The sequence below is a fragment of the Haemaphysalis longicornis genome, unplaced genomic scaffold (assembly GCF_048455015.1).
Source record: "Haemaphysalis longicornis isolate Haplotype H1 unplaced genomic scaffold, Haemaphysalis longicornis Haplotype H1 scaffold_4, whole genome shotgun sequence".
In the NCBI taxonomy this organism is placed as follows: Eukaryota; Metazoa; Arthropoda; class Arachnida; order Ixodida; family Ixodidae; genus Haemaphysalis; species Haemaphysalis longicornis.
The window spans coordinates 22587559-22613838 of record NW_027526361.1 but is presented as its reverse complement, the minus strand read 5'-3'; the positions used below and the strand labels follow the sequence as shown (position 1 = coordinate 22613838).

General features: G+C 48.0%; 1 protein-coding gene across 3 annotated transcripts; it reads right to left on the bottom strand.

Annotated features, from left to right (window-relative positions):
• Window positions 1-3893: 3893 nt before the first annotated feature.
• On the bottom strand, window positions 3894-26046 carry Usf (upstream transcription factor usf). Of its 3 annotated transcripts, none has more exons than XM_077706152.1 (7): window positions 25862-26046; window positions 24657-24715; window positions 19909-20196; window positions 18281-18424; window positions 17047-17141; window positions 8335-8584; window positions 3894-5114 (listed from the first exon to the last, which is right to left on the bottom strand). In XM_077706152.1, exons 1-6 carry the CDS (start codon window positions 25891-25893, stop codon window positions 8342-8344), a joined length of 861 nt encoding a protein of 286 aa, XP_077562278.1. In that variant the 5' UTR covers window positions 25894-26046; the 3' UTR covers window positions 3894-5114; window positions 8335-8341. The 3 variants fall into 3 exon arrangements, with proteins under 3 accessions (XP_077562278.1, XP_077562280.1, XP_077562281.1); XM_077706154.1 differs by lacking the exon at window positions 25862-26046 and adding an exon at window positions 25147-25391; XM_077706155.1 differs by lacking the exon at window positions 25862-26046 and adding an exon at window positions 24850-25118.
• Between the last annotated feature and the right edge of the window lie 234 nt (window positions 26047-26280).

The window sequence follows — 26280 nt, the reverse complement described above, 5'->3', positions numbered from 1 at the left end:
TGCTCCGAACGACGATCAAAAAATGGCTACGGCTTAGCTCAGCTAACCTTGGATATGCAAAGCGAAAGATTAGCTTACTCTTGAGTCTTGCTTTATTCGCTTGGTTAAACTTGTGTCACTAAATAAACCTTTGATTTAGCTGTATTGCCGACCCCGTCTCAAAGCCGTTCGGTTCCGTGCAACGCTAAGAGGAGGCCGGGCGAACGCACCGTTCCTTTCCGCCGGGCGCGAGACGACTCGTTGCCCGAAACGACCCAGCGCCGCATGCATGGGAGGCTGCGGGGGTGGTCGGCTGCCTCGGCCGCAGCGGCGGTGGCGACCGCTGGTGGCAGCGGGTCCGGCGAATCATTTGATGCGCTTCGAGGGGTGTGTCACCGGGGTTGTCTCCAGTCAAAAGGTGACCTTGCGCATCTTCCACGAAACCGCTGGACGAAAGTAGTAAAGCGTTGCTTTAAAAAAGTGCAGACGCTGCAGTATTAAAGCGAAGCCTTCTCTTGCTCTTCCCCCAGGTTTTGAGGGGGCTGCTGCTTCTTCTTTCTGGCCTGGTGTGCCGCTGGGCGTTATTTTGCACCAGACAATGGTCTCCGTGTATCGCGCCCACATCGCCCGGAAAGCAAGTCGTCGTGGGGGCGCCCGGCGAAGTCGCACGAGATAACGCTGGCCTCCTTGGGACCGCGCCCAACCTTTGCTGTGAAGCAAGCAGATATATGCGGGCATTTTTTTTCCCCGTTGAAAGGGGCCATGAAGACAAAATACAAGTTTGGTTCATTCGAAAATTTGCTCGTTAGAATAACACGTACAAAATATTTACCACAAGCTTCACTAATTTACGCTGTACTGTTACGTGGAAACCAGAGGATAGGCATGCGACTCACCAGATATACTTTCCCGCACTGAACTTCTGACACATTACAAGTCGCTTGTTGCGATTGCCCGAGGGCAACAAAATTTCAAACGCAAATTGATCATGGATTACAAGTTTGTAGAACCAGCTACGTATTTGTGTTTTAAATTTAGTACAGATTATTTTTATAGGAGTAAGAATGGTGGGGTCAACAATGTACGTTACGAACACGGAAACACACAAGCACTGCACACGGCACTACGCCGGCTGACACTAATACAGCCTTCGACTATAGTGTACTAGAATTCTAGTACACTATACGTCCAGTGTGTTCAGCTTGTCTGGCACAACAACGCCCAACTGGCATAAGCGCCACTGCAACCTACGTGACTGTTTGTCGAGTCATACCTAAGGTTTCCCGAAACGATACTCTCAGAAATGACACATACAGGACTTAATGTCCGCCTTAAGCGTGGAGAGCGATAACGTTTTCATAGTCGGCACCCGGCACATGGAAGCGCATTCATCATAAGCGTCGCTAACGAACGGTCACAGCTTTCTGCTCATGCTAGCCCGCCATCAGCATCTACGACCCCAGGGGATTCAGTGGGCTTGGCATGGTGGTGCTACGGAATCATTCACTCATGGTCAATGCCACCGGTTTTTAACAGTGGTGCTTTTAAAGGTTGAGCCTGCTCGTCCGTCTGCTGAATGTCGTGCGTCACGCAGGGGGTAGGGGCAGTGCAGTGGTCTTGCAGGGGTAGGTTCTCTCCCTGCTGCTGCTGACGTAGAGCTGCCGATTTTTTTGCACAAACTAGAATTTGCGCGGCGACGGCGCTGCCGTTCTCCAGCGAGCACGGTTGACGTTCGAGCCGACATAACAGAACCACAGCTCCGCTGTTCCAGATTTCACACTGGGTGAAACTGGGTTTAGTTTTTTCCTGCGGCATGGGGCCCTTGGCTCTCCGTATTAACATATGACAGGCAGATATGGTCAGAAGCAAACTAGGCACAAGGATCGTCAGGGAGTGTATTGTATCGCTGCACCACCAAGGAAGACGCACGACAAACAACGGGCACATTAGGGGGTAGCGGAAGCCTCAGTCAAGATACTAGAAAACACCAAATCTTTTAAATAAAACAAAGTTACATGTTGTATTCATGGCCCTTTGAAGTTTCCCTAAACTTAAATCACTTTATGGTGGCGTACGGGGCCGCAATGGAGCAGACAAGGTCAAGGATTGAACTGGGCTGATTTTGTATTACAATATATATTGTACAATTTGTGTCAGATTGCAAGAAAGGATTATGGTGATAATGGCTCAGCAGCTATACTCGAGAACGAGTTGAGACCGGCAATTACTCATGTACGGCATCAATCCGCCCAAGCGACGAACCCATATGTCAATGGGCGTGTGCGTTTTGAAAGGAGATCACTATGAATGCGCGATATCGTCTGCCTGTTGATTTGTCGTCGCTGCAGTAATTTATAAGCATATTAAGTCCGAAAAATCCTGGAAACGGCTCGTGCCATGTTCAAAATATTCCACTAACACACTATTGCGCCACACGGAGTAACAACCGGCTGTGGTGATGAGGCACAGCGGCAACTTCCATTGCAGTTCTTAATTAAGTTGTACCCCAGTGAAGGCAGACAGCACACCAAAATTCACCTTCCTGGTTGATTGACACGTTCTCTGGCTACCACTAAGTAGCAGTTGCTTCCAGTAGTGCAAATTCATTCAAGACCAGAAAAAAGGCTATGTCATTGTTGTCTGCATGATGGTAATATCCGGTAATAGTGAGGTCAAACAGGTTTTAAAAATATTTTTAATGCTATGCGTACCTCTTGTGAATTCCAGTCCTTGCAAAAAATTCTGTACCCAAGGTGATAGGTGCTAATTCATCATCCTCAAACCTGATTGTAACCAAGTATTGGTGCTTGATCAGGCAAATTTTGTTGAACAAATCTGCGAATACTTCCCTCTAGGTTCTGGTGTGCATGTCCCAATCGTGTTCAGCAATCCAAGCTCACTTTCCAAATCTTGGAACCCTTTTTTCAAAGCAATATGCAAGGACACCAACTTAGTGATCGCCAGAGTTTATGGTTACTACTTTTTTTAGTTTTATGTTGACTTCCTCTCAATCTCAAACCTTGTCTGCATCTTTTTTTGTACGACTTCAAGTTTAGCCAAATTCTAACCCTCAAACCCCCCCCCCCCCCCCCCAACATCAGTACAGGACTCAACAACCCTCCACCTTATTTGGTTTTTTTTTTTGCCCATGGCTTTCCTGCTATAAGGTCTGCCCAGTCCACACCTAACAAGTCCAGCTCAATGGGTCCAGCTCCGTTTTGACATCATCTTTCATTTATTGAAATCCTTGTTTTTTTTTTCTGAAAACAAACATGTTGCACTGGCACAAGAATAAACAAAACATGGCTCATAAGCATTATACTGCTACAACGCAGAGTAAACAGAGTACAAAAACCTTATACCCGCCAGAGGCCAGAAACAAAGCTAGCTATTAAAACGTCACAGCCGATTCTGACACCAGCCAAGGTTCTCACTCTCTCTCTCTCTCTCTCTCTCTCATTTCCTGCACAAGTAGATGATAGATCTATGGTGCGGACAACAAGGAATAATAAAAAATGCTCAGACATGTTTCAAGAAAACATGTAAGAATGTGCTTCTCAAGCGTTTCACCTCCTTGACATTGACGTACAAAAACAGGTGCTTTCTAAGTTATTTCATTGTGCTTGCTAAAGAAAAACTCGCCTTTCATGGTAAGACTGGCAATGAAGCTCTTGGTTCCAACGACGCCAGTGATGCTCACAAGACTGCACCAAACCGCCTGGCATCAAAAAGTTCAGACTAACGTACAGTTCAACAAAGCAGTCACTCCTTGTAATTACGCTAGCCAGGTATAGTGTGCGCTTAAGACGCAGCCTGTCAATGGCTAATACACTGGCACGAAAACCACTGACAACACAGACAACCTTCACACAAAGCACCACCACCACCTCCCAATAAGCCCCCTTGGTAGTGTGGTGCACTGAACAAACTTGCTTTGAAGAGTGCTCTGAACAAACTTGCTCACGATGGACAACCTGATGCTCTCATTGGCCAAGCCGGTGGGTCTCAAGCCTCCAAAAGTTTCTTTGACAACCTTCTTGAAGTACTGCTCCCTAGTTACGTTCATCCAGACTACGAGGTAGCACGAGCCATGCGTCAAGAATTGTGCCCATGTACCAATCTTCCATAAAATAACTTGGCGGGAAAAGGGGGGAGGGAGCTAGAGCCAAGAGTAGAATGGCAGAGTGGAGAGTAAACAGACTTTGAAAGCGACCCTTGGGCTAGTTACAGCCCCACTTCCCCTGGGTATCAACAGAGCTCATGCAGACACATATTAGAGCAATGACTAGATGCCAGCATCATTCTTTCGGTGTTGACAGCCACCAAACATTACAGGTACTACGCTTTCAGCTATCTCCCCGCACTTGCGTCCCTTTTCGAACATAGAAAGGCCGGGCCTACACAGCTCCTCACAGCAGCCTGTACAGCATCCTCAGATCCGAAATTGCAAACAAAACACCTCGGACCGTGATGTAATAGGATACACTGCAAGCTTCCTTAGCACAATAAAAAAAATTGTATTAGAAAGGCCATTTTTCTCAATCCAGACATCAGGTAGTGCCAACAGAGGCAAACCGACTCTGACATTCAGCCAGAACACACATCTATCACTGCACTGCACACAATCAAGGCGACCCTCCATGTACACGCAGCCGCAAACATCAAACAGGGAGCAGGGTTACACCGAACAAAAAACAAAGATTCTCGCGGGCTCCCCCGGCAACAGAGATGATTTCCCAGGCAACGTGACAAAAGGGCCCTTCCCGAAGCTGCGGCACCCAGCAATGGACAAGCAAGAGGTCGCTTTTTGAAGTCCTTCTGGTTGGTTGTGCAGTCTTCTGGGGGAGATGGCGTGCGAGGCACACGGAACAGCCTGAAGCCGGCTGTGTCCTTTTGGTGGGCCTCCGAGGGTACGCAGTGCCAAACTCTTCGCTCCGAAAAGAAGAAACTTCACCACACCACTGAAACCACCTGGTCTCTAAGTTCTAGAACGTTGACAGTCGAGTTCTCTAGCGTAGCAAGTCGTTTCCCACTCCAATGCTGACAGTCGAGTCCTCTGGTGCATCAAGCTGCTTTCCACTCCAGCTGGGTCACAGTGTATCACTTGGGTGCTTCACATTTTCTCCTTCGACTCGCTGAAAAAGAAAAAAAGAAGAAAAACACAATCAAAGGGGGAACAAGGCCAGGCAAGGTAGGGCAATCGTTCTTTGGCAGTCCGTGGTGTGGCCACCACTGCTGAGATTGCAGTGCAGAGCAGTGATTTGCCATAATGGGCTGTAGCGCTGTCATCTGCTCACTGCTACCACCCAACGAAAGTCAAATTTCCCGCCTTCACAGTGCTTGCGCGCCCCCTGCCTGAAACTGCGCCAGCGGGAGTTTTGTTCTTTTTGTGATTGTTTTTCCTCCCGCACGTGTCTTCATTGCACTGTCACTTTTTTCGCTTATATCATAAAAGCCAACCAAATGAGCGGTCTTAACTAAATCAACGCGGGCGCTGCCGGTTAATTACGTATATTTTGCCTCAAATGTACCTAGTTTCCTTTGTGTTAAACAACGAGGAGATATATGACAAGCGCCAGCGGTTCATGAGTTTTGAACGCTGATGGCTATATAACCCGCTTGGCTTTCGAAGCCTCTGGGTTATGCTGCTACAACAGTGGCTACGACAGAATGCCCTGTTGCTTTACTTGGGTCCAGTGAGTGAGCTACAACGACAAGGCGAGCGAGCGCCTAAAGTCTCTGCACTTAAAATTGTTCTTGATAACATATCACTCTGCTTGGCTCTGAAAAAAGTGGCCTCTAAAAAAAAAATGAGAGAGAGAGAGAGAGAGAGAGCCAAAATTAGAAAACTAATAATTTTATAGTTTACCAGGTAAAAAACAAAATTAAAAAAAGATGTACTATTTGGTGGTTGGATCAGGAGGGAACTACTACCTATATCAATGTTTTCATTTCAGCAGTGTGAAGAATGTGTTCACTAAAGCCACTAGGGTCAAAATTCAGCAAAAAAGGAAGTGTTTGTTAGGGCTAATAGGGCCAAACCTTTCGAAAACATCACTTTCAGACTTTGTTATAACTTATAACTATTCATATGGGTAAAAAGGTAATTTAAATATTCACGATTTCAAAATTTTCGTTCCCTTTAGTGTAATCAAGAAAGTGCTCGCTAGGGCCAATAGGTCCAAACCTTTAGAATACACCACTGCAAGGTGCTTTTAGAACTATTTCTACAGGTAGAAGGACAATTTGAATACTTTTACTTCAGTGGCGTCAAAGAAATGCTCACTAGGGCCTACAGGCGAAACCTTTAAAATACCGCACTGTCGGTCACTTTTATAACTACTCATATTCATACGGGTAGAAATAAAATTTCAATATTCCCGATTTCGAAATTTTCACTTTGACAACCTCGTTATTATTTCTAAAGTCATGACAACGCAGCTCCAGTCTTTGCACGTCCGTATAAACAATCACCAATCTGGTCAAAGACTTCAAAGCGAAGGGAACACGAGCAGTGGCATGAAAATAACAAGCATCAACTGATGCAGTCGGGACGCGTCAGCAACATCAGCCCGCTAAGACGCATGATGGATCAGCATCATGGGCGTTCCTGAAGAGCTGTATATCCGACAACCTTAGCGGCACGGACGACAACACGGGTTTTCCCAAGAGCAACAAATACGTGAGCAGCAACGATGAGTAATTTTGTGCGTGCACCTATTTCTTACTATTTCCCAATGGCTGCAACGATAAATAAAAACCTGCAGGCATCCCCTTTTTTCTTTCTTCCACTTGCATGACTGCATGTCATAATCGTAATGAACATATTTTGACTCGGCTAGAATGGTTCTGCCTCATCCATCTCCAGTGCCCAGGCGGTCTCCTAAAGCCGAAAAGCATGTTTGTACTTGTCTCAGTTCGTGGGCACATCACGGAACTCATGAAGAGAGCGGTGGCCAACGCGATCATCCCAGGCGGTCTGACTCCTGTTCTTCAGCCTCTCGACGTGGCGTTCAACAAGCCATTCAAGGATCGGAAGGGGGCAGACACTTCATAAAGAGTACATATTTACTCGAATCTAACACGCACCTTTGTTCTGAAAAAATAGGTCCCAAAATCGCATGCACATTAGAATCGAGTACGACTTAAAACTGCGGCGCCGTATTGCCACTGACATTTCAAGATGGCTGCTTGACTACTGAACGCATAGCCAGCGCTTCGTAGTCGGCACATGTTTGCCTTTGTTGTCTGTGTAGTCTTTTTTTTTTTTTTTTTTTTCGTTCCTCTGTTCTTTCCGCCATGGAATTCCCCACTGCGAAGACACAAGGGTTCACCACGATGCTGCGTTTAAGAAGAAAGTAATCTTGTGCGCAGAAAGCGATGAAAATCAGGCTGCGTCATGCGCATTCAGTGTTCCGGACACTTGTGTGTGGGACTGGTGCAAACAGAAAGAGAAAATTTCCGCAACCAAGGTGACACGGAAAGGGTTCAGTGGACCAAAGAGGGAGCGGCATCCCCAAATAGAAGACCCCCTGGCGGAGTGCACGCAGCAGCAGCGCTGCCCTGGACTGTCGTCGTGGTGACTGTCTTGCCGGCAATAACTGGCACATTTCACTTCATGCCACCTTTGGAATAAACATTGCTTGATCGGAGTCAGAAAAAGTTGAATTTTTTTATTAAATAATGAAAGTCTAGTGCACATTACAACTGAGGACATAGCGGTTTTTTCTTCTTGGGCTGCGAAAAACGGGTGCACATTAGATACGAGTAGATACGGTAGATGTAGCAGGATGGTAAGCCCTAGACACCAACAGTTCGTGTGAAAGGGGCACGGCGCGTGCTCTCGGCACAGAGAGCCGGTGGGCAGGTCGCATTTTTGGTGCACGCTGTAACTGGATTCAATCGTTATATCCGATATCGCAGCACTGGAGCATTGTAATAAGCGGTTTATTTTAGCATAGAACGCATACAAAAAGTGGAAGGTGCCGTAGCTGTTCCATCTTTATATACGATATATTGTTATAAACAGTATCGTTATAAGTGGGCTCGACTGTAATTGGTCGGGGTCAATTTGGTGGTAAGCGGCTACTTGCTTGCGGATCATTCTCTGAAACATCTATCACACGCTGTCTACGCAGGTTAGACATTCAGCGACTTTATGATACTGTACTCCAAAATAATTTGCAGCAGTGAACGTGTTACTCTGCCCATTCGAGTTGTCATGGTTTGGCATGCCTTGGTGCTACTGTACCGCCAACTTTTCTCAACTCGCCGTGCATTCAACAGCGACGTTTGGCCGTTGGCTCTTTGTTGTTGGAATGGAGGCGACTCCACTGCAGCCCCCCACCCACCCACCTGGGGGTTAGGAGGTGTGCTCGACCACCTCCTGGACGGTGATGCCGTTCTGCTGCAGGTGCGCCTTGAGCAGCTGGTTGGTGGCGCGCAGCTGGTCGCTCTGCTGCCGCTGCAGCTCCAGCTCCAGGGCCAGCCGCTCGTTCTCCTTGAGCAGCTCGGGCAGCCGGGCCGCGCTCGCCCGCAGCTCCTGGATGTAGTCGCACGCCTTGGCCAGGATGCCGCCCTTGCTGTGAAGGTGCACCGATGACTGCTGCTCACAGGGGGAGGAGGAAGAGGAAGGAGACAAGGGTGTTCACAATAGCACCCACCCCCACTACAGATTTCGTTGTGCAGGCACAAAGGGAGGACAGATCGGGCTACACAGGGTAGTGTTCTCAGTCCTTTCCTATTTAACTGTGTCACGGTGAACTTACACTGCCGATTGCCACCAGGTTTGCAGTATTCTATTTATGCCGACGATGTCTGCAAATGGGCGTCGGGTCCTAAAGCTCTTTTCCCCCAATCCATCTTACAAGAAGGTTTAACGAGCATACAGAACTTTCTAAAAGAGTGCGGGATGGCAGTATCATGTGTGAAAACGGCTGCGTTGCCTTTCACGAGAAAGCACCTAAAAACTTTCAGCCCCTTCATCGGTGGTCAACCAATTCAAAAGTCTAAAAGGCCATCGCTTACTGGGCGATACACTAGACCTGCAACATTCGTGGGCTTCACACATCAAGGTGCTCAAAGAAAACGTCAATACAATTACAGTCGACGACCAATAACTCGAACTTTGCGGGGAAGGTAAATAAGTCCGAACTATCGAATGTCCGAAGAAACGGACGCACGGAAAAAAATAACTTTATTTATGCCTTAGGGCTCCTGGGAATGAGAGAAGTTGTCAATGCGTTTTTGCACGCACTTCCGTTTGCGTGTAACCAAGTCCACCTGGATCTCTGCCAGTGTGGCATGATCGCTGTATGCCGGTGAAAGAACCACGAAGACTAGAGTCAGGTCCGCATGTGACGGCTCCAGAGCACACGGCGCATCGTCATCCGAGTCAGAGTTGCTGTTTAGTGGTTGCAAAACCTGCTCTATTATGTCATCATCGGCCAATTTGGCACACGACGACACCGCACTGTCGAGGCCCGCGAAGTCTCCAAACGTGACTGTTTCCGGGATCAGTACACCGCAGCCATTAATGATGTCTGCATTTGAGTCCGTTGCGCTGAGTGGCAGTTCCAGCTCTTCCGTTGCAGTTGGGCTCATTGCCGATGTAAATCCGGCGTGCCAGAAACCCATTGTGTCTGCCGACACCACCTTGCAGGCGTCAGCAAGTATGCTCACGGCGCACATCAGGTCAACGTTGTATTAAATGCAGAGCATTTTAGTAACTCACGATGTCACCCGCGTTGGCGTCCGTAGTCCGCGTCCGCATCGCTCCCCCTACACTATATAAATACTTGCCGGCGCCAGGTTTCGATCCTACGACTCTGCGGGCGGAACGCAAGGTGCACGGTACTCTACCAACTGAGCCACAAAGCCGACACAGAACGGAAGGTTACGAACGTGCCTTATATCCATGACTCATTCAACCGTCGGCCAGAGGTTCGCCCTCTCCCCCGCGTCCTCCTCGCCTTCTCTCCGCTCGCAACGCCCCTCTCTCGCCGCGTTCGGTTCGGGCGCACAACAGGTGGGACGTGCGCAACACCCTCTCTCGCCGCGGTCGGTTCGCGCTTAAACCACATATGTCGTTCGCAGCGCGCTGCGGTCGCTAACAATCTGTGGTGTGATCGCGACGTCAGCATCACGCGTTCGCATGGTGGCGATTTCGGCGCTATAACACTCTCTCGTGAGGGGCATTGGATTGGATTCGATTGGATTGGCTTGGATTGGATTAAAGTGGATTGTGTTGCGTCATAGCCGCACCACGTTGCGTCATAGCCGCGGCAGGGGGTTCACGGCACGTTTCACCATCGACTTCATCGACAATGTCTACGCTGGAAGACAACAATTACAACAACAACAACCAATACGTAATCCATACGACTTGCAGGCGCGCCCCCCCAGAGAAATGCTCTGCATTTGATCGTGCCCCTCGCGAGGGGGATGTTTCTTTTTCATTTGACTATCCAAGCACAGCAACACGCGGAGCAGCAGGCGACAACAGTACAGCCCCTTGTGGGGAACGCCTCGGTGCCCCTCGCTGCGAGCTCTCTCCCCTCGCCCTCTTCGCCTGCCGGGCAGCCACCAGCCACAGGACAAAGGGAAGTCGCCGCCTGAGGGATGACACTGGGGGCGCTGATGCAGTACGGGGGCACGCGTGGGGTACACTTGGACTTTGGACTCGAAAGGGTTTTGGTGTGTGTGCGTGCTTGCACAGGCGACAACGAAGTTGGACGATGTGCGTAAAGAGTTCTTTCACACAGCCGCAGTGTGCCTCATTCCTTGGCATGCAATAGAGAGTGCGTCCAGAAGTGGCGCCCAAACGTGGGGCTAATTTCAAGCCCACCTGTGAGCATTTGCTCTCTGCCGCTGCTGAGGAGGGGCCCACTGCAAACTGAAACACCATTCCTTTGTTTCGGGAAGGAACGGCCATTTTGGCAGTAGGATACCCGGGGAATTCAGCCATACAAAGGCAGGCTTTGTATTTGACGTCAGTGTTTTTGCGATCCTTTTCTGTTTGTTTAACGGCTGAAGTGTTTACATTCCAAGTGTATTTAGTGCTTTAAGGGACCTTAGTCGCTTGTGTATTTTGCTGTGTCTGTACTGCAGCTTTTTCTTGTCATTCATTGTCTAGATGTTGTTTTGCTTCCGTTGTAGATTTCTGTGTGGGGTTTGTTTGCTGCGTTGTGCATACATTTAGCATGGAGTGCTTGGTATCTATGCGTGTACCGTGTACCCTTGGCGTGGTCGAGCCAGTCTATTGTTCTGTAGTTAGCTTGGAATGGCTCAAACCACAAGGAGTGCGACGGGACAGAAGGAGGGGGCCGCAGGGCTTGGGGGGAGATGCAGCAATGGACACCGTTGCACAGGAGGTTGCAAAGCAGTTGCAGCCCGCTGATCCTGACACAATGATGAGGCAGATGGCCGTGATGTTCCCGGAGATTAGCTGAATGCTTGGTTCGGTACCGGCGGATCCCGCCGCAGGCCCAATAGTGCCAGTCTTGAAGTCGCGTTTGAATATCGAGGTTCCCTCCCATTCCGCTTATGGAGTTCACGAATATCTGCAGCAACTGGATTCATACCAAACTGTGGTAGGCACATTAGATGATGGCGTGCTCAGGCAAGTCCTGCTTGTGGCACTAGTAAGAAGCGGTCCACGTTGGAGGTGCTGCCAACCGGCTTTTGAAGCGATGGCAGATTTTAAGGACCACTTCCGCGCGGGGTTCCTGACACCTGTATGAGGGACGAGCTCGCTCTTTGCACACAGCACCCCCAGGAGAGACTCCTGGAGTACGTGTGGGCGATGCAGGAGCTACACTAACGGGCTGACCCAGAGGCACCTGACGTGGACAAGGCAGCGTGCATGTGCAGGCAATGCCACTTGCATTTCAGACCGTACTTGCGGGGCCGGAGTTTTTTCAACCTCAACCCTCGCACAAAAAGCGCAGATAGTTCAGGCGGATTTACTCGCCGAGGTTCACTACAGGCTGCCGCCGAGGCCTGGGGAATCGCTCAAAAAGGTTGCGCCTGGTCAGGAACGCCAGTGACTAGCACCCCGCAGGCCAAAACAATGGCCGTGAGGAAAGAAAACACAGCGGACAACTCCTCCACTCTCAGGGCGCTAGACCCGTACTCTTATGAGCAAAGACGCCGTTCACGGCTGGACGACCGCCGATCGGTTACTCAGAAAAACGCTGGCTTTTGAGGACAAGGGGGAGTGGATAGCGGCCACCCAAACTCTTCGGGTGGAAACAACGCAGGCGACGGAAGAGGGAGGCAGGGTGAAACGGCCCATTTGTGCTGGTTTTGTCGCAAGCCTCGCCAATTTTCCCGTTAATGCCCCGAGAGTACACAGGGAAATATGGATTGCCGGCGGCGATGAAAGGCGGTAGCTTGTCATTGCCGGCGGGAAGCAAGCAGGGGGCAGTCAGAGGGGGCGTGGGGGAGCTCCCAGACTGCCCCAACATTTGCACTGATGGGCAACTGGTCCCTTCTGCATGCAGGGCACAAGGGGACTTTACCTCTTTGGCCCAGCTCGTGCAATTAGTCGGTCACGAACTTTTTCTGCTGGTCGACACAGGCTTGACGGTCTCTAATAGAAGATGAAATTTTTGAGGCTTGCCAGAGAAGGTGAATCTGGGTTAGGTCCTTCGAGACAAGCTTAAAGGGCTGGTGAAGAGCTTCTCAAAAAAATTTTGTTGGGGGCATTACATCATTGTTTTCTTGGCACTGAATTAGAAAAACATGTTTATTTTATGTGTAAATACACCCAAACCATCTTTTTTCGTCAAAATAGACAACCCCTGCCGGGGGCGCGGTCAGAGCCCTGGCTGCCCTTGGTGATTGGCTGGCGGCAGATGACGTCATATTCGGAAGTGCCGGTGCTGCAGTAACCACTTGGCCTGAAGATCTCAGTCTATTCCCGTTCAGATATGGCCCAGAAGGTCCTGTGGTGAATGCGAGGCTCACACAATCTTTCCTTAGAATAAGAGCGCCTGAGGGAAGTATAAATGCAAGAAGATCGCTTGCGGCGAGCTTTAGAAAGGGGTTCTTTCCTAACGACTCATGGCTGACTTCTGTTTCTCACGTGCAGGGAAGTTGTGCAGATACTGGTTCGCTGCTTTCACGACCAGCGCTTGTCACAATTCCTAGCACAATTTTTCAATACACCATCATCCCCTTCCTTGAATGTGGAACTTTGTTTTTACATTCAGACAGGCGGCAACAAGATCTGTGCAGCGGCCTACAAAGCGCGCAGGCAGCAGCTAGCGATGCCGCCGCCGCACATGTGGAACCTTATTTTAACGTTGATAGTCAATCTAGCGATCGGTGTTGTGTTCATTCTTGCGTGCAGGTAACGCCATTCATCGGCCTCTCGCCACATCTCGTGCTCGGGCAAATTCATTTGCTGCTGTCAACGAGCCTCCGCGACGAGTCGGCGCTCCGCATTGTGATACAAATTCGATCACCTCTTTCAAAATCACCTTGGGTGACAATCCCTAGCACGATTTTTCACCACACCATCATCCACTCTCTTGCACGTTTACCTTGCTTTTCTTAACGGCCTTGATTCTGGAAGGCAGCGAAGAGCGGTTGCTGCCGCGGCATGCATGGTTCTAGCCGTTTCGTGGGCTGTACGGGCATGCACGACGGGAAAGCGTGCGAAGCGCTTCCGTGCGCAGAAAATGCTTCATGCTTTCCAGCTTGCTTGATTTCTTCTTAAATCTACCTACTTAGCTAAGCTGTCATCACAGCCAACAACGTTAATCAGGAAAACAAGCAAGAAGTTCGGGAAGCCCAGAGAAGAAGTTCGGGAAGCCCTGAGTGCTACGGTGCCACAAATTTTCTCATCCCCTTATAATAATGGATCAGGAACTTGGGGTACCTCCGTATTTGTTCGAACCCGTCGCTTCGTGTATGAAGCACAGAGAACCTGACGATACGGCCGGCCACAACTACTCGTGAAGGCAATGTAGTAGCCACGGGCACTCGGGTAGGAAATCTCTGGTATCTAGGAGTCGCTTTAGGTAATCGCACAGTAGCATTACAGTTAAAAATCGACGCAGAAGCAACTCTAGACAATAAAGATTAACAAAGTGCAATATTACACGTCTGCTTGCTACGGAATTCGACCAGAAAACTGGGACACAGCGAAGCAGCGGCGCACGTCGCTGGCAGTCTCCCGAATATGATGCTACTTCCAGTCGCTGCCTCTCGGTTTCTCACTCTTCCGGCAATGAGGGAGGGAGCAGTGGGCGACCCGGGGCGTAGGGTCAACTTTATCGACGAATACCGCTGCCCTCAAGCTAAAAATACCGAAAAAAAAAATTATAGGCATAAACTGACCAATGTAATAATTGTAAAAAGTAGTTTTACCCAGTTTTAAAAGCACTGCAGTATTAAGCTTAGCAGTGGGTTTCGCAAAAGCAGAGGGAGCTGTGAGACTCACGTTCGCTTTTGATTGGAAGAAAGCACAGACAACGTTTTGTTTGCTCGCCTGGTTTGTCTGCCCCAGTCATACGAAGAAGAGATTTACTCTCGAAGGAGGGTGTTGTGCTCGGCATGGGGAGGAATGGCTATCAGTACGAGCCACAACGCCCTTTCTTTCCTTTCACGAATGCGCCAATGCACGGTTTACAACCATGTGGGGGCAACTAATCTCCACTGTGCCGCAGAAGGCCAGGGAGAGGCGTCAGGAAAGATGAGCACTGATCTAAAGCGGTCTTGCATCCTTTTCAAAATCCGATGATCAGCGCCAAACGTTGGCGGAAAGTTTGCTCCCCTTAATGGAAGGGGGTGGCGGAAGCGCGCACGCCGAATTAAGTGGCATTTTTGGCGGCACGTGCCGCACTGAGACAAGGATGCAAGGCTTCGACAGAAGGGTCGAGGCCGGCCGCAAAGGAAAAGTGAGGCGGCATCTTACGACGGCTTGCCCCCAAAGAACAGAGGCAGAAAGGAATCTGTCTTGGGGAGAGATAGTGGGTAAGGAAGAGCTTATTGAGGCCCAGAGAGCAGATGGCCTGTGCCAGCGGGTGCTGAAAAGGTTAACGAGTGGCATAGCTTGCACCGGTAATGCTGATGGGTTTGATGTATATCCACTGGGCAATGATGGCTTATTACTTTGCTACATACCCCAACTGGATGACAAAGAGGCGGTTCCATCCCCCTTTAGAATGTCCCCGTCCTGACGCTGCGTGGCGGCATTTTAAAAGTGTCCTCATGTCTTTAGACAATAAGCCGTCCAACCTTGCCAAAGTCCTTGACCCATGGTCAACACCAAGCCAACAATGGCGCTCATTGTTTGCCCATAAGTTGTTCCCTGAGTCTACTCACATTGTGGGATCTTATTAGTTTTGAAATGGAGCTCCCTCTTTCGCTTTATGCCCTCCTTAGTGTCTAGAAACATTACTAGTTTCCACTACTTTATTTGCTTCAAGAGACAATGTTGTATTCAGTGTTATGTGTGTACTCTGGTGTAGTCTGTTCTTTCTAAGATTCTTCCTAACTCGATGGACTTTACAATGACTCAGGGGTGATCCAGCCATTTGAACTATTGGAGCAATTTTTGGAGCTGAAAAAATGTTATTTTGGAGCACTATTGTATCAGAGCTTGATTTTGGAGCAGCTTGGGAGCAGCACAAAACTTATGTTGCAGCTTCATTTATCTGGAGATAAAGAAGGCTGGCAACCATTCAGGCAACGCTAATTACTTCCCCACAGTTGTACTCTGAAGCTGGTAATTAAAGCACCAAAATTTTGTGCCCCCACAGCCTTTAGACACCGCTGCAAGTGAAGCAGATGACAAGCGTTTCTTTAACTTAAAAAACAAACACCAAGTAATCATTACAAAAACTTACTGATACCAAAAGGGGGCCCATTTTATTTACAATAAAATTATTTCACTATCTCAAACATATTGCACTGATTTGTTGCTTCTTGCCGTTTCGTTCAGTTCATCCAGCTCGGAGGGTCCGGCTCGACAATATTTAGACAGAAAATATTGCACTTCACACACATCACACCATACTATTGCTTCTTGCTTGCCTTCTTATTAAGTTCATTCAGCTCGGAGAGGGTGTGGCTAAAGGCAGAGTTGCCTTCTGGTAATAAAGCCTGCCCTGATGAAATAATGTTTTCAGCCCTTTTCAGCAACGCACGGCATGAGATCCCCTTTTCTTCCAAATTCCACCTGAGCTGCATTTCATTGCCGACATCAGCACCACATTCCCGGCCACTCAGGCGGTGGATAAGAGGAATATGAAGGGGCTTTATTTTCAATACCGTCACGCGGAATGAAAAAAAAAAAGAACAAAAAACAAAAACAAAGAGAGAACCGCTGCGAAAATCCCAAACGGCAAGTTGTTTAAACTTACGCTGATGCAGTTTTGGCTAGCGCTACTCCACTGCAGTAGCCCTAAATATAAGGCCGCACAGTAATAAAACGATTCGCCGTGAGCGCAGAAAAGAATAGACTCGTTTGTGCATCTTGTCACGAGTGGCCGAACGTCAATCGCTAGTTTTCTACATGCGATACACATGAAGTAATGCCATTATGCTTGTTTGCAGCAGTGCGGGAAACCACTCCGTTGTGGTCCACGCCACCGGAGTGTATGCATGCCGACTTGCCGAATTACTATCTCTGCTCCGAAGCGGCACCGTGGCTGCACTATTGCTGCACTGTGGCTGCACCATGAGCAGAGCTCGGCTGGGGCAACCGAATAATCGAGCGTACCGCTTCCTCCAAGTTGCCAACCTAGGAACCATCGTGCTGGTTAGCGGTAGAATGATCGTCTCTCGCTTCAGCTGGTTTGAGGGGACAACTCTCGGCCGAAAGACCGGGTTCAAGCGGTTCGGAGCATTTGGCGCAAGTAAAACACCACTGGGCGCAGCAGGGCGCAGGAGAGTACAATTGTAGCAAAATGGCGCAAATGGCGCAGCTGGATCACCCCTGATGACTTCATAATAAACATTCACCTTATGTGAGAAGGAGTCGCCGGCGCCCATAAATGGTGTCAACCTCTCCTTTTTTTTTTTTAATGTAATAAAGACGAAGAAGGGAGGACTTACCTGCCCAGACTTGTTAAGGTCACTTGAGCAGTCGGGAATGATTTTAGAGAGCTTCACTATCCAGTTATTGATCTTGTCCCTTCGCCTCCTCTCCACTGCACAAGACACGGCGTGAGAGAGAGAGAAAGTAAGCGCATGCTGGGCTGGGTCCAGACACAGCTCCATTTGCATTTACAAATGCTCTTGCATGAACAACTTGCACGCTTTACTCAGCTCGAATATTGCACCTTTGGTAGCTCTCACAGCATTTGCTGCGCAGCTACAATGGCTTTCTTTGCAGAAGAATTGGTAATAAGGGAGCATTAGTTGGCCCGGTTGGTTGAAAATTAGTTCTTTAAATTTCATTGGTGCAGTGTGTAGAGCAATTTACTGTGAACCGCCGGCCTCAAAAACAGCTGTTACATGAGGTCCCCCACACCAATTTGCCACCGAAAATAAGTGGGAGCGCGGAAATGCGACAAAAAGAGCCACCCCCACCATAGCTGTATGGCTATGAACATTAAAGGTGCAGTGACACGAAATTTTTCCACTGCTATCGGTGCCTACAAGCCCACTAATCACAGAATGGCATATTAGACTGTCAATAGCAGCGTAAATAATTATTTGTAGCCTCGTTTATTGCGAGAAAAAATTAAAATGGATTTAAAATATGTTATACTGGGTTACTGTTGAAGCTTGCCGGGAGACATCTCCTTATACAAAGTACGCCTTCTACATAGTTATCCAACCTTTGAAATTTCATGTCAGTGCTCCTGTAATGCCTTTACATTCATTCACTACACCGAAGTTCCTAGGTGTCCTATAATTTTTTCGGAATGGACTTTCCTCACATGCTGCTGTCGGTAAGGCCACAAGCAAGCAGCAAAGCATGGCAGTTCACAGCACAACCCACTTAGGTAACAATACTACCGATCAACAAATACTCCCCAGAACAAAAAAATATAAATTTCCCGTTCCTGTTTCCTGCACCTGAAATGTGCTGTGAGTCTGCATTAAATAAAGACAGACCCTCATGGATGTCACAATCAAGAATTCAAAGATGCGTTTCAAATTTTAAATGATGCCCACATGAAACTAAGACAAAGCAAACAGTTATTGAACGAATTTCGACAAAATTCACGGCAACACGAATTTTTTTCCTCGTCTAGTCTTGGTTGAATTAAAACACAAAAACATAAGCTTGGTGGAACGCGTCACTTTTCTCAAGCTGCACCAGAAAGGACCCCGAAAATACCTTCGTTGTGTGTGGCTCTTCTCCTTTCATCCCTGGCTGTCCTGTTCCCTTCGTTCTTTGAGCTGAAGGAGTGCGCTCTCGGTGCTAGCGACCGGGGAGCCGTCTGGAGCACGTCTTGGGGCGACATCATCACGTAGAATTGGCCTGCAGCAGGAAGGATAGAGTCAAACAACACGATCGTTGCTCGGGAGATCGGTACAATTTCGAGTCAGTTCTTGACGTAACAATGTCCTCCTGACCGGGGCATCAGCGGTTACCACGTTTCCACGTTATTTTAAGTAGCCAGCCAAATTCAGCGGGGCAGTTGAGTGCGAAAAATACGATTTTAAACTGCACGACGAGATAGTGTTTTTCACGAGCTTTTCTAGCTCACGGGCTTGCAACCCAATACACACAAATGAAGGTAATTTCCTACCTGCACACAAAAACATCAAAATGAATGAACACAACGCTGCTCTCGACAAAACAAAGCAGAAGCGTAGCTCAGCACTGCCCGCTACAAAAAAAGCTTGCAAAAAAAATGACTCATAAGTTTTCTGAGCTCTTTCTCAACTAGCACCCCTAAGGCTGCAGTGCATGCCGTGCCACCCCCCTCTCCCTCCTGGCTGTACCCTAAGCACCTGCTGAACCCCCCCCCCCCCCCCCCCTACTTTTTGTACCCTCTGTAGGTTGGTACATACCTGTTCCTGGAGTGGGGGTGCCATGTTCTGGTGGAAGAGGGGGTTTGGGTGCGTTAAACCAAAGGTCAAATTATTATGTGCAAAGATCTTCCTTGTTTGGTTTCCCAGCTGTTTTTCTGTTGTACACACATGCATATGGTTGAAGAGCAGGAGCGTTATTTTTGCATGCTTCATGAAGTCTGGATTATGATTCTTGTGAGTCATTTTTGACTCATAAATGACTCAAGAATGACAAACATGCAGACCTGTTTTAGGCTAAAAGGCCAGTAGGTTTCATTGGACAGCCAAGTCATTTACCAAGATTACCATGAAATGCCAAATCATTGAACGTGCCATCTGCATAAAAACTTCAAAGGGGCACATTAATAATATACATAATAGAGGGGTCAGCTTACAGTGCTGTACACATTCGACCACTTCAAGACCAGCAACTGAAACTGACATACTTGGCATGCGTCGAAACAAAATGAATCTTCCTTTTCCCTTTCAAGAATCATAATCCAGACTTCATGAAGCATGCAAAAATAACGCTCCTGCTCTTCAACCATATGCATGTGTGTACAACAGAAAAACAGCTGGGAAACCAAACAAGGAAGATCTTTGCACATAATAATTTGACCTTTGGTTTAACGCACCCAAACCCCCTCTTCCACCAGAACATGGCACCCCCACTCCAGGAACAGGTATGTACCAACCTACAGAAAGTAGGGGGGGGGGTTCAGCAGGTGCTTAGGGTACAGCCAGGAGGGAGAGGGGGGTGGCACGGCATGCACTGCAGCCTTAGGGGTGCTAGTTGAGAAAGAGCTCAGAAAAGTGATTCCCCCTCTCCTTTGGATGTGATGCTGCCTCAGCTCACAAGCTGGCTCCTGTGCCAGGCCGCTGTCCCCCAAAGAAGCTATGGGAAGTTGGTGTGTAGTGAGAACTGGCCCCACAACATGCAGAACTGACCCCCTTCAGCGGTGGGGCTGGATCCGCCGTTGGCCGTGGTGGCCGCGAAGGGGCTCGAGATGATGGCCTGGGCCACCTGCTGGCCCACCAGGGCGGCCGTGGTGACCACCTGGCCGCCGGCCTCAGCCGCCTCGGGGGCCGCAGCCACCTGCACCACCCGATAGGTGACCCCGCCGCCCTGGCCATTCTCCGTCCGGAACTGGTACTGGATGTTCGGGTCAAGCAGCGCCTGCGCAGGCACTAGGGCCGCCGCCGCCCCCTGGCTGTCCACCTCCACACCTTCCGCCACTGCACAGCACAGGCCGTACACAGTCAGCACGCAGCAGAACCCCCAAAAAGCTCAGGACGAAAGAATAAGCAAGCACCGTTTGCTCAGTGCCTCCTGATGCCTTCTGTCATAGAATATGACGCCCGCCTGGCTATGAACATAATTTGCCCATAAATCCCAACACTTCCCATTGTGACTGGTTCCTCACGACAGGTAGTGATGATTCCGAGACTGTGACCCCACTCCTGATGGAGTGGGTGGTCAGTAGGCCAGCACAGTGACATGCCACTATGCCCCTTGATGAGTGGGGACACTGCCCTGCTCCTCATTGGGGACCGTGATGATGCACTGATACACCCACCAGCTGTCACAGTACTCAACATTCCCACCAATTCCTTCGACAGAAAAAGTGACAATGGTGAACAATGACAAAAAGTGAACAGCTGTTAAGCTGAGGTATAAAAACGGCACTGGAAAGAGGGGGGGGAGGGGGGGGGAAGGAGAGGGCAGCTTGACTAGGGCCCCATTGTGTTCTGGCACCATGTTTGTTCATTTGCACACCATGGCACCCTTCCACCCCCACCATCATCATCGTGCCCCACCATCACTCTCGTAACGAGCTGAATTACGAGCAGGACCACAATGCCACCCCTCAAAAGAGACAGGCCACTCCCTTCCCAGCTACACAAGGAGCTTACACGCATGCCACCCGAGAAGCTGCTGCATCAAATGCACAGCCACAGCCTTCAGGTTACCACGAGGCTGTCATCATGCGAGTTTGGGAAGAGGGCACTGCAGTTTGCTGACTTCAACGAGTTCAAGAGATTTTATTGATTCTATGGATTGATGGAATCTTGATATTTACATCGGAATCTTTTCATTTACATCAGAAAAACGGCAGCCAAGTGCAATGATCGAACCCACATTCTTGTGGTCAGCAGCCAACGGCTCAACCTCCGAGCAGCTTTTGAGGGTCGCAATTCTCAAGTATCTGCCCTCCCCAGGGGTGTGACCTTTTTAAAGAAAAGTATGAAATACAACAATTATGCACATTTGGGGTCTTTTCCTTTGCCATTGCACAGTCGCAGTAAGGAAAGGGCAAAGTCAATATTTCATGTCACCTGCAGGCTGCCAAGACTGACACTTCGTATGCTCAGCTTTGGACTCTGCTCGCGCTACCAGCAGTAGCGTACCTTTGCGACAGGGCGTATACCTAGTGTTGTTCGTTTTTGGGTAAAACCCGAGTTTACCCGATACTTACACCTCGAACATGTTTTAGGAGAATCGGGTTAAACCGGATTTCTCCCCGAATGGACCTTTTCAGATTAGCGAGCCACACAATCGTCCGCTGATGGCCCGCCGTTCTCAACCAGTACTTGCTGGAAGCAAGCCCCACAAACACAGCTTCCGAACTCATCGAGTATTGGCATGGCTCTACCGCAGGCTGGCAAATGCTGCACTGCCATTGTTGTGTCGCCGAGAGCACTTTCTCCGAATTGACATACGTTCAAGGATCGGACAGGTCACGAATGAAGACCGTCATGTCGCGCAAGCAGAATGTATGTAAACAAGGGTGAGGGCAAAATTGATGATCAGCTTTCCGTGTATAAAATGTATCATTTGCAAACAAATGCCAAATTTCAGAGAGCATTTTCTAGAAAATCTTTATGTCCCCCCCCCCCCCCCAATTAGCAGCTGGAAATTAACACGAATTTAATGCATTAGCGTTGAAAAGCTCGTGATACCCTATCAAATAAACTGATTGCATAACTTAGTACATCTCTAGATTTAACCAGAAAAATCCTGAATTTCAGAATGGTTTTAAAAGAACACTCGATTTCTCCCCGATTATCAGGTCGAAAAATAGCACCCGATTTTACCCCCCCCCCCCCTCGACGTGGAAAAAATGTAAAACTCGAAAACGAACAACCTTACGTATACCTTTCTTCGTGTTATGATAGCGAAGAGAGCATGGATGGATAGTGTGTGAATGGTCTGAAGGGAAAAGTGCGTGAGAAGTCGCGAAGTTGATGGTGCACGAAAGACAAAAGCCCCGAAAGGCATTGACCATGCATTACTAACTGCGGATTACCGAACTGTTTTGTCGTGAACCGGTAACTATTATTTGTTTTTTCAGTTCAGTTCCGGCAAATATACCACACACCGAAAATAAAAATACTAAATAAATGCTGTCTAGCAAAAGTTCGTCCCTAATTTAATTTGAGAAAAAAAATAGCAGGATCAAACATAATGACTGCATATGTTACACAATCAATTAGCTGTACATTAATACCTATAAACTTTTTCTCTTGTGGAATTAAGACACACCAAACAGGAAAGTACATCCCAATGATGAAGTTTTTTCAGACAGCAATGCAAAATACCCTCCTTAAAACTACTACACATAAGCATGCGTGTGAAAGAGTATGCCAACAGTAAGCTAAAGATGCTGAGGATTTGCTCCAATTAAGTTTGCAAAAGTGCACTGTAATTTAATCCTCATAGCACAACATATAGCAAAAGCATGTTAGCACATAGAAAAAGATGTTGCACACCTTAGAGCTACATGGTCACTAGGGCATTTTAGCGCCTGAACGGGCACGTCAGCGTTCAAGCATGAAATCTGATGCGTTTTGCTTGCACGGAAGTAAACATTCATTTCAGAACAATTTTTAAAAGATAATTTCATCTGCGCTAGTTGATTTATGACATTGCGTGAAAGGTAAATGCAGGCAATAAAGGTCAATATAAATGATGAACAAAAAAGAATTCAACAAAAACATTTATTTGCTAGAGACACTGATCAACAGTTCACTGCGACCAGATATGTAAGCCAACTAACTGAAAAATCTGACACAGCCTGCTTTGCTTGTTTTAAATATTATTTGTCAGATCGAACAGTGACCCCCGTGGCCCCTTTTCGATCGCATGGAGTGGAAAGATCCTGGAAGGCTCCCTTTCTCCCCAAATTGGATAGTCTGCCCTCACCACAAGAAAGAGATTTGCGGGCGGATTTCTGACGCAAGTTAATAGCAAACTGAAGTCTAGAATACAGGATTGTTATTTTAGGCCAATATGCGCAAGACTGACAGAATAAGCAGTCACAACATCTATGGTACCTTTCCAACCCTGCTTGTGTCAAGACGGCACCGAGAAAACCTTACCATACACTTTGAGTAATTTTTGTCCCTCGCTTACTTCTATGCTAACATAATTGTAAAATAAACTGATAACGACACTAATATTTCAGTAGTGTCATTGATGAACATGTTGCACATCATATAACAATGTGCATAAGCACTGGAATGCTGCAGAGAAATTGCCTGACTTGTTCCAATTAACTTGACCAGGTGTGGTGCTTCTCACACCTGTGCTACACGAGCATTAGGAAGGACATTTCAGTCGAATAACCTTCGAAATTTCAAATGTCGTTTGAACTGTAAGGAGTTCTGTCGATCTACACGACCATTCTCGAAGGCAGTTGACAGTTTCCGCGTCCCCCCCCGCCATGTTTTAGTGTCGCCACTGCTGCCATGTTTCGTTCTTGATGAAAATTTAATTTGAGTTAAAATGGACAAAAAGCAATTATTAGAGATCAAATTGATATCGATCTACAAGCGCACACAAAACATGCACAAGGCATTCAGTTTCTTTTTGTATTTTTTCGCACCGCCAGTGTTCAGAGTACCAAGTTACCTCGTAATCGTAAAGCGAGTGACAGAGAACGAAAACAAGTGAAAAATTATGAAGATCTTGCACTTCAAACGCCAAGTTTTACTCGCAAATAATTGTTTTTGTTACTGCGGTTTGCAGAAACTGAGCCCGAGGGTACGACCGCTCGTGTTTCAAAGGCCTTTGAGACTCTCAAAGGTCAGTTGTCGTGCTCCTTTGACTCGAATGCCATTTTAACCAAATGCCTTTGAAAAACGTCGTGTAGTAGCTCAAAGATGTCATTTGAGTCAAATGACTTTCCACTCGAAGGCCTTCCAAACGCTCGTGTAGCACGGGTATTACTCACATAGGTCTGAGTTGCAAGCAGCATATGACAGGGTCATCATACAGTGCTCAATGAACATGCTCGGGATAGAAGTATTTTCCACTGATATTTGCTCTACATAAGTGTACACGCTGGAAGCTCTACGAAAATGTTTCAATGCAGAAAAAACAAACAAACAGGATGCAACTGACAGAAACCACAGTGAATGTAACATATAGTGGGCTACTAAACACATACACTCGTACTTATAATCACAGTTAACAAATTTTGCATACAGGAAAGGGGGAAACGACGCGAACGCAAACGGGGAAGGAGTGTGAAGCCAAATGGCAGACGTGCATTACTTCTGCCGCCAATTTTCCTCAACAATACCCCCGCCCCGGCCCCATGACGACATAAGCAAATCGTGCCATCAACGGCCGCAGCTAATACCACTCCAAATATAGATTACAGCACCAACAATACAAAACAATGTTTGCTTACCATCAGAATGCATCTGTGACGTATCATCCGATGCTGAATCGTTATTCTTGTCTTGGGAACTACGACGAAAAGAACAGAAACACGACCACGTAAGAAAACCTCCGGCTTTTTGACAACATTTTGCCAACTAAGCAAGTGAAATCGGCGAACACGGAAAACAGAGTAAAACGCGAAAGCACGAAGTAAATTGTACCAAGGTCGTGAGCGCAGAGGTCACGGCGCAGGGTAGCGCAACTTGTGACCCTTTAAAACAGCCGGACCAACCGAAAGAAACGCGGAACTCCACTCCCGAAAGGCATTTCTTTGGGCGAGGCATATCGCCGGTCGTTCACAGCTGCGCGCTCCCGAAGAGTACCCCTTCGCCACTTGGGAGAGCATAGGCCCAAGCGCAGGTGGCCGCCACCCACGCGGATCGTAAGGACGCAAAGAACTTCGATCGCGGTTCAATGGCAAGCACGACTTCTCGAGTCCGGGGCACTTCGAAACTCACCCGGCTTATCTACCGGTGGAGGCAGCAATGACCAAGATTCCCCACTGAGCCGCTGATATGCAGATGACGTAAACCAATCCGTAAAGCGGCACCGCGTCGAGGCCTTCAAATATCGTCCGTGATCGAAATTAACATTAAAAGCAAGGTCGTTCGAAGCGATACAGCCGTGAGAGCAGAAAAATGAGATCCCACGATTTTTGGGCCGTACAAACGACAACGCGGTAGGCCGAGTGCGCAAGCAGACGTGCTGCCTTCCGGACTGCAACGTTTGGGGCGTTGCATAACAGCGCGTCAAAGGCACCGGACATCGATCAGGGTGGACTCGTAGCTTCACACAAACGGACTAGTGATAACAAGATCACAGTTAAACAAGCTTATACGCACAACGTGCGGCATGGAAAAATAAAGCTTGAAATCCACGAGCGAAACAGACATGTAGCGGCTGCTCTTAATTAACCCTCGATTCGGGCCAATTCCTCTATCTGAGCGATAGCATTTCGACTGAACGAGGCAATCACGTCAATCGGACCAAAATTTATTGTGATGTTTCCATCTGCGAACCGAAATACGGAGAATGCGATTTGGCCGATTCCACGACCCGGCGATCTTCCGCTATCGTGACGCGCTTTCCAGATTGCTACTGCGCTGTTGTTGCCTTAAACGCGGTCGACTATTCGCTTCCCAAGAACGTGGCGTTGGGTAGATATTCGCTTACTTGCTGTCCAGTGCTTGATCCAGCATATCCATGTGGTTAGGAATGAATGTTTTGAATTTGCCAGGAAGCGACTGATCACGGGGCCAAACAACAGGTCATGTGAGCCCAAAACCTAGACATGTGACAATATGGCGACCTCTCGGCGTCTTCCTCGCAAAATGCAACGTAAGTGTTCTTGCGCACTAATTTCCTCGGGTGCAAATGGCTTGAATCTTGTATCGGCAGTCGTAAGTCCTGTTTTGATTTTATCACTTCATCGATACAGGCGGTATATGTTGTTTATTGTTAAATACACAACATTTAATGGAGAACTATATTCTTGCGCACTCAAGTTACTGAACACACATTTGCAAAGTGAAAACAACAAAAATAATTTATGATGAATGCTATATTTGACGTCAAAAAAGAAAACAAAAAAG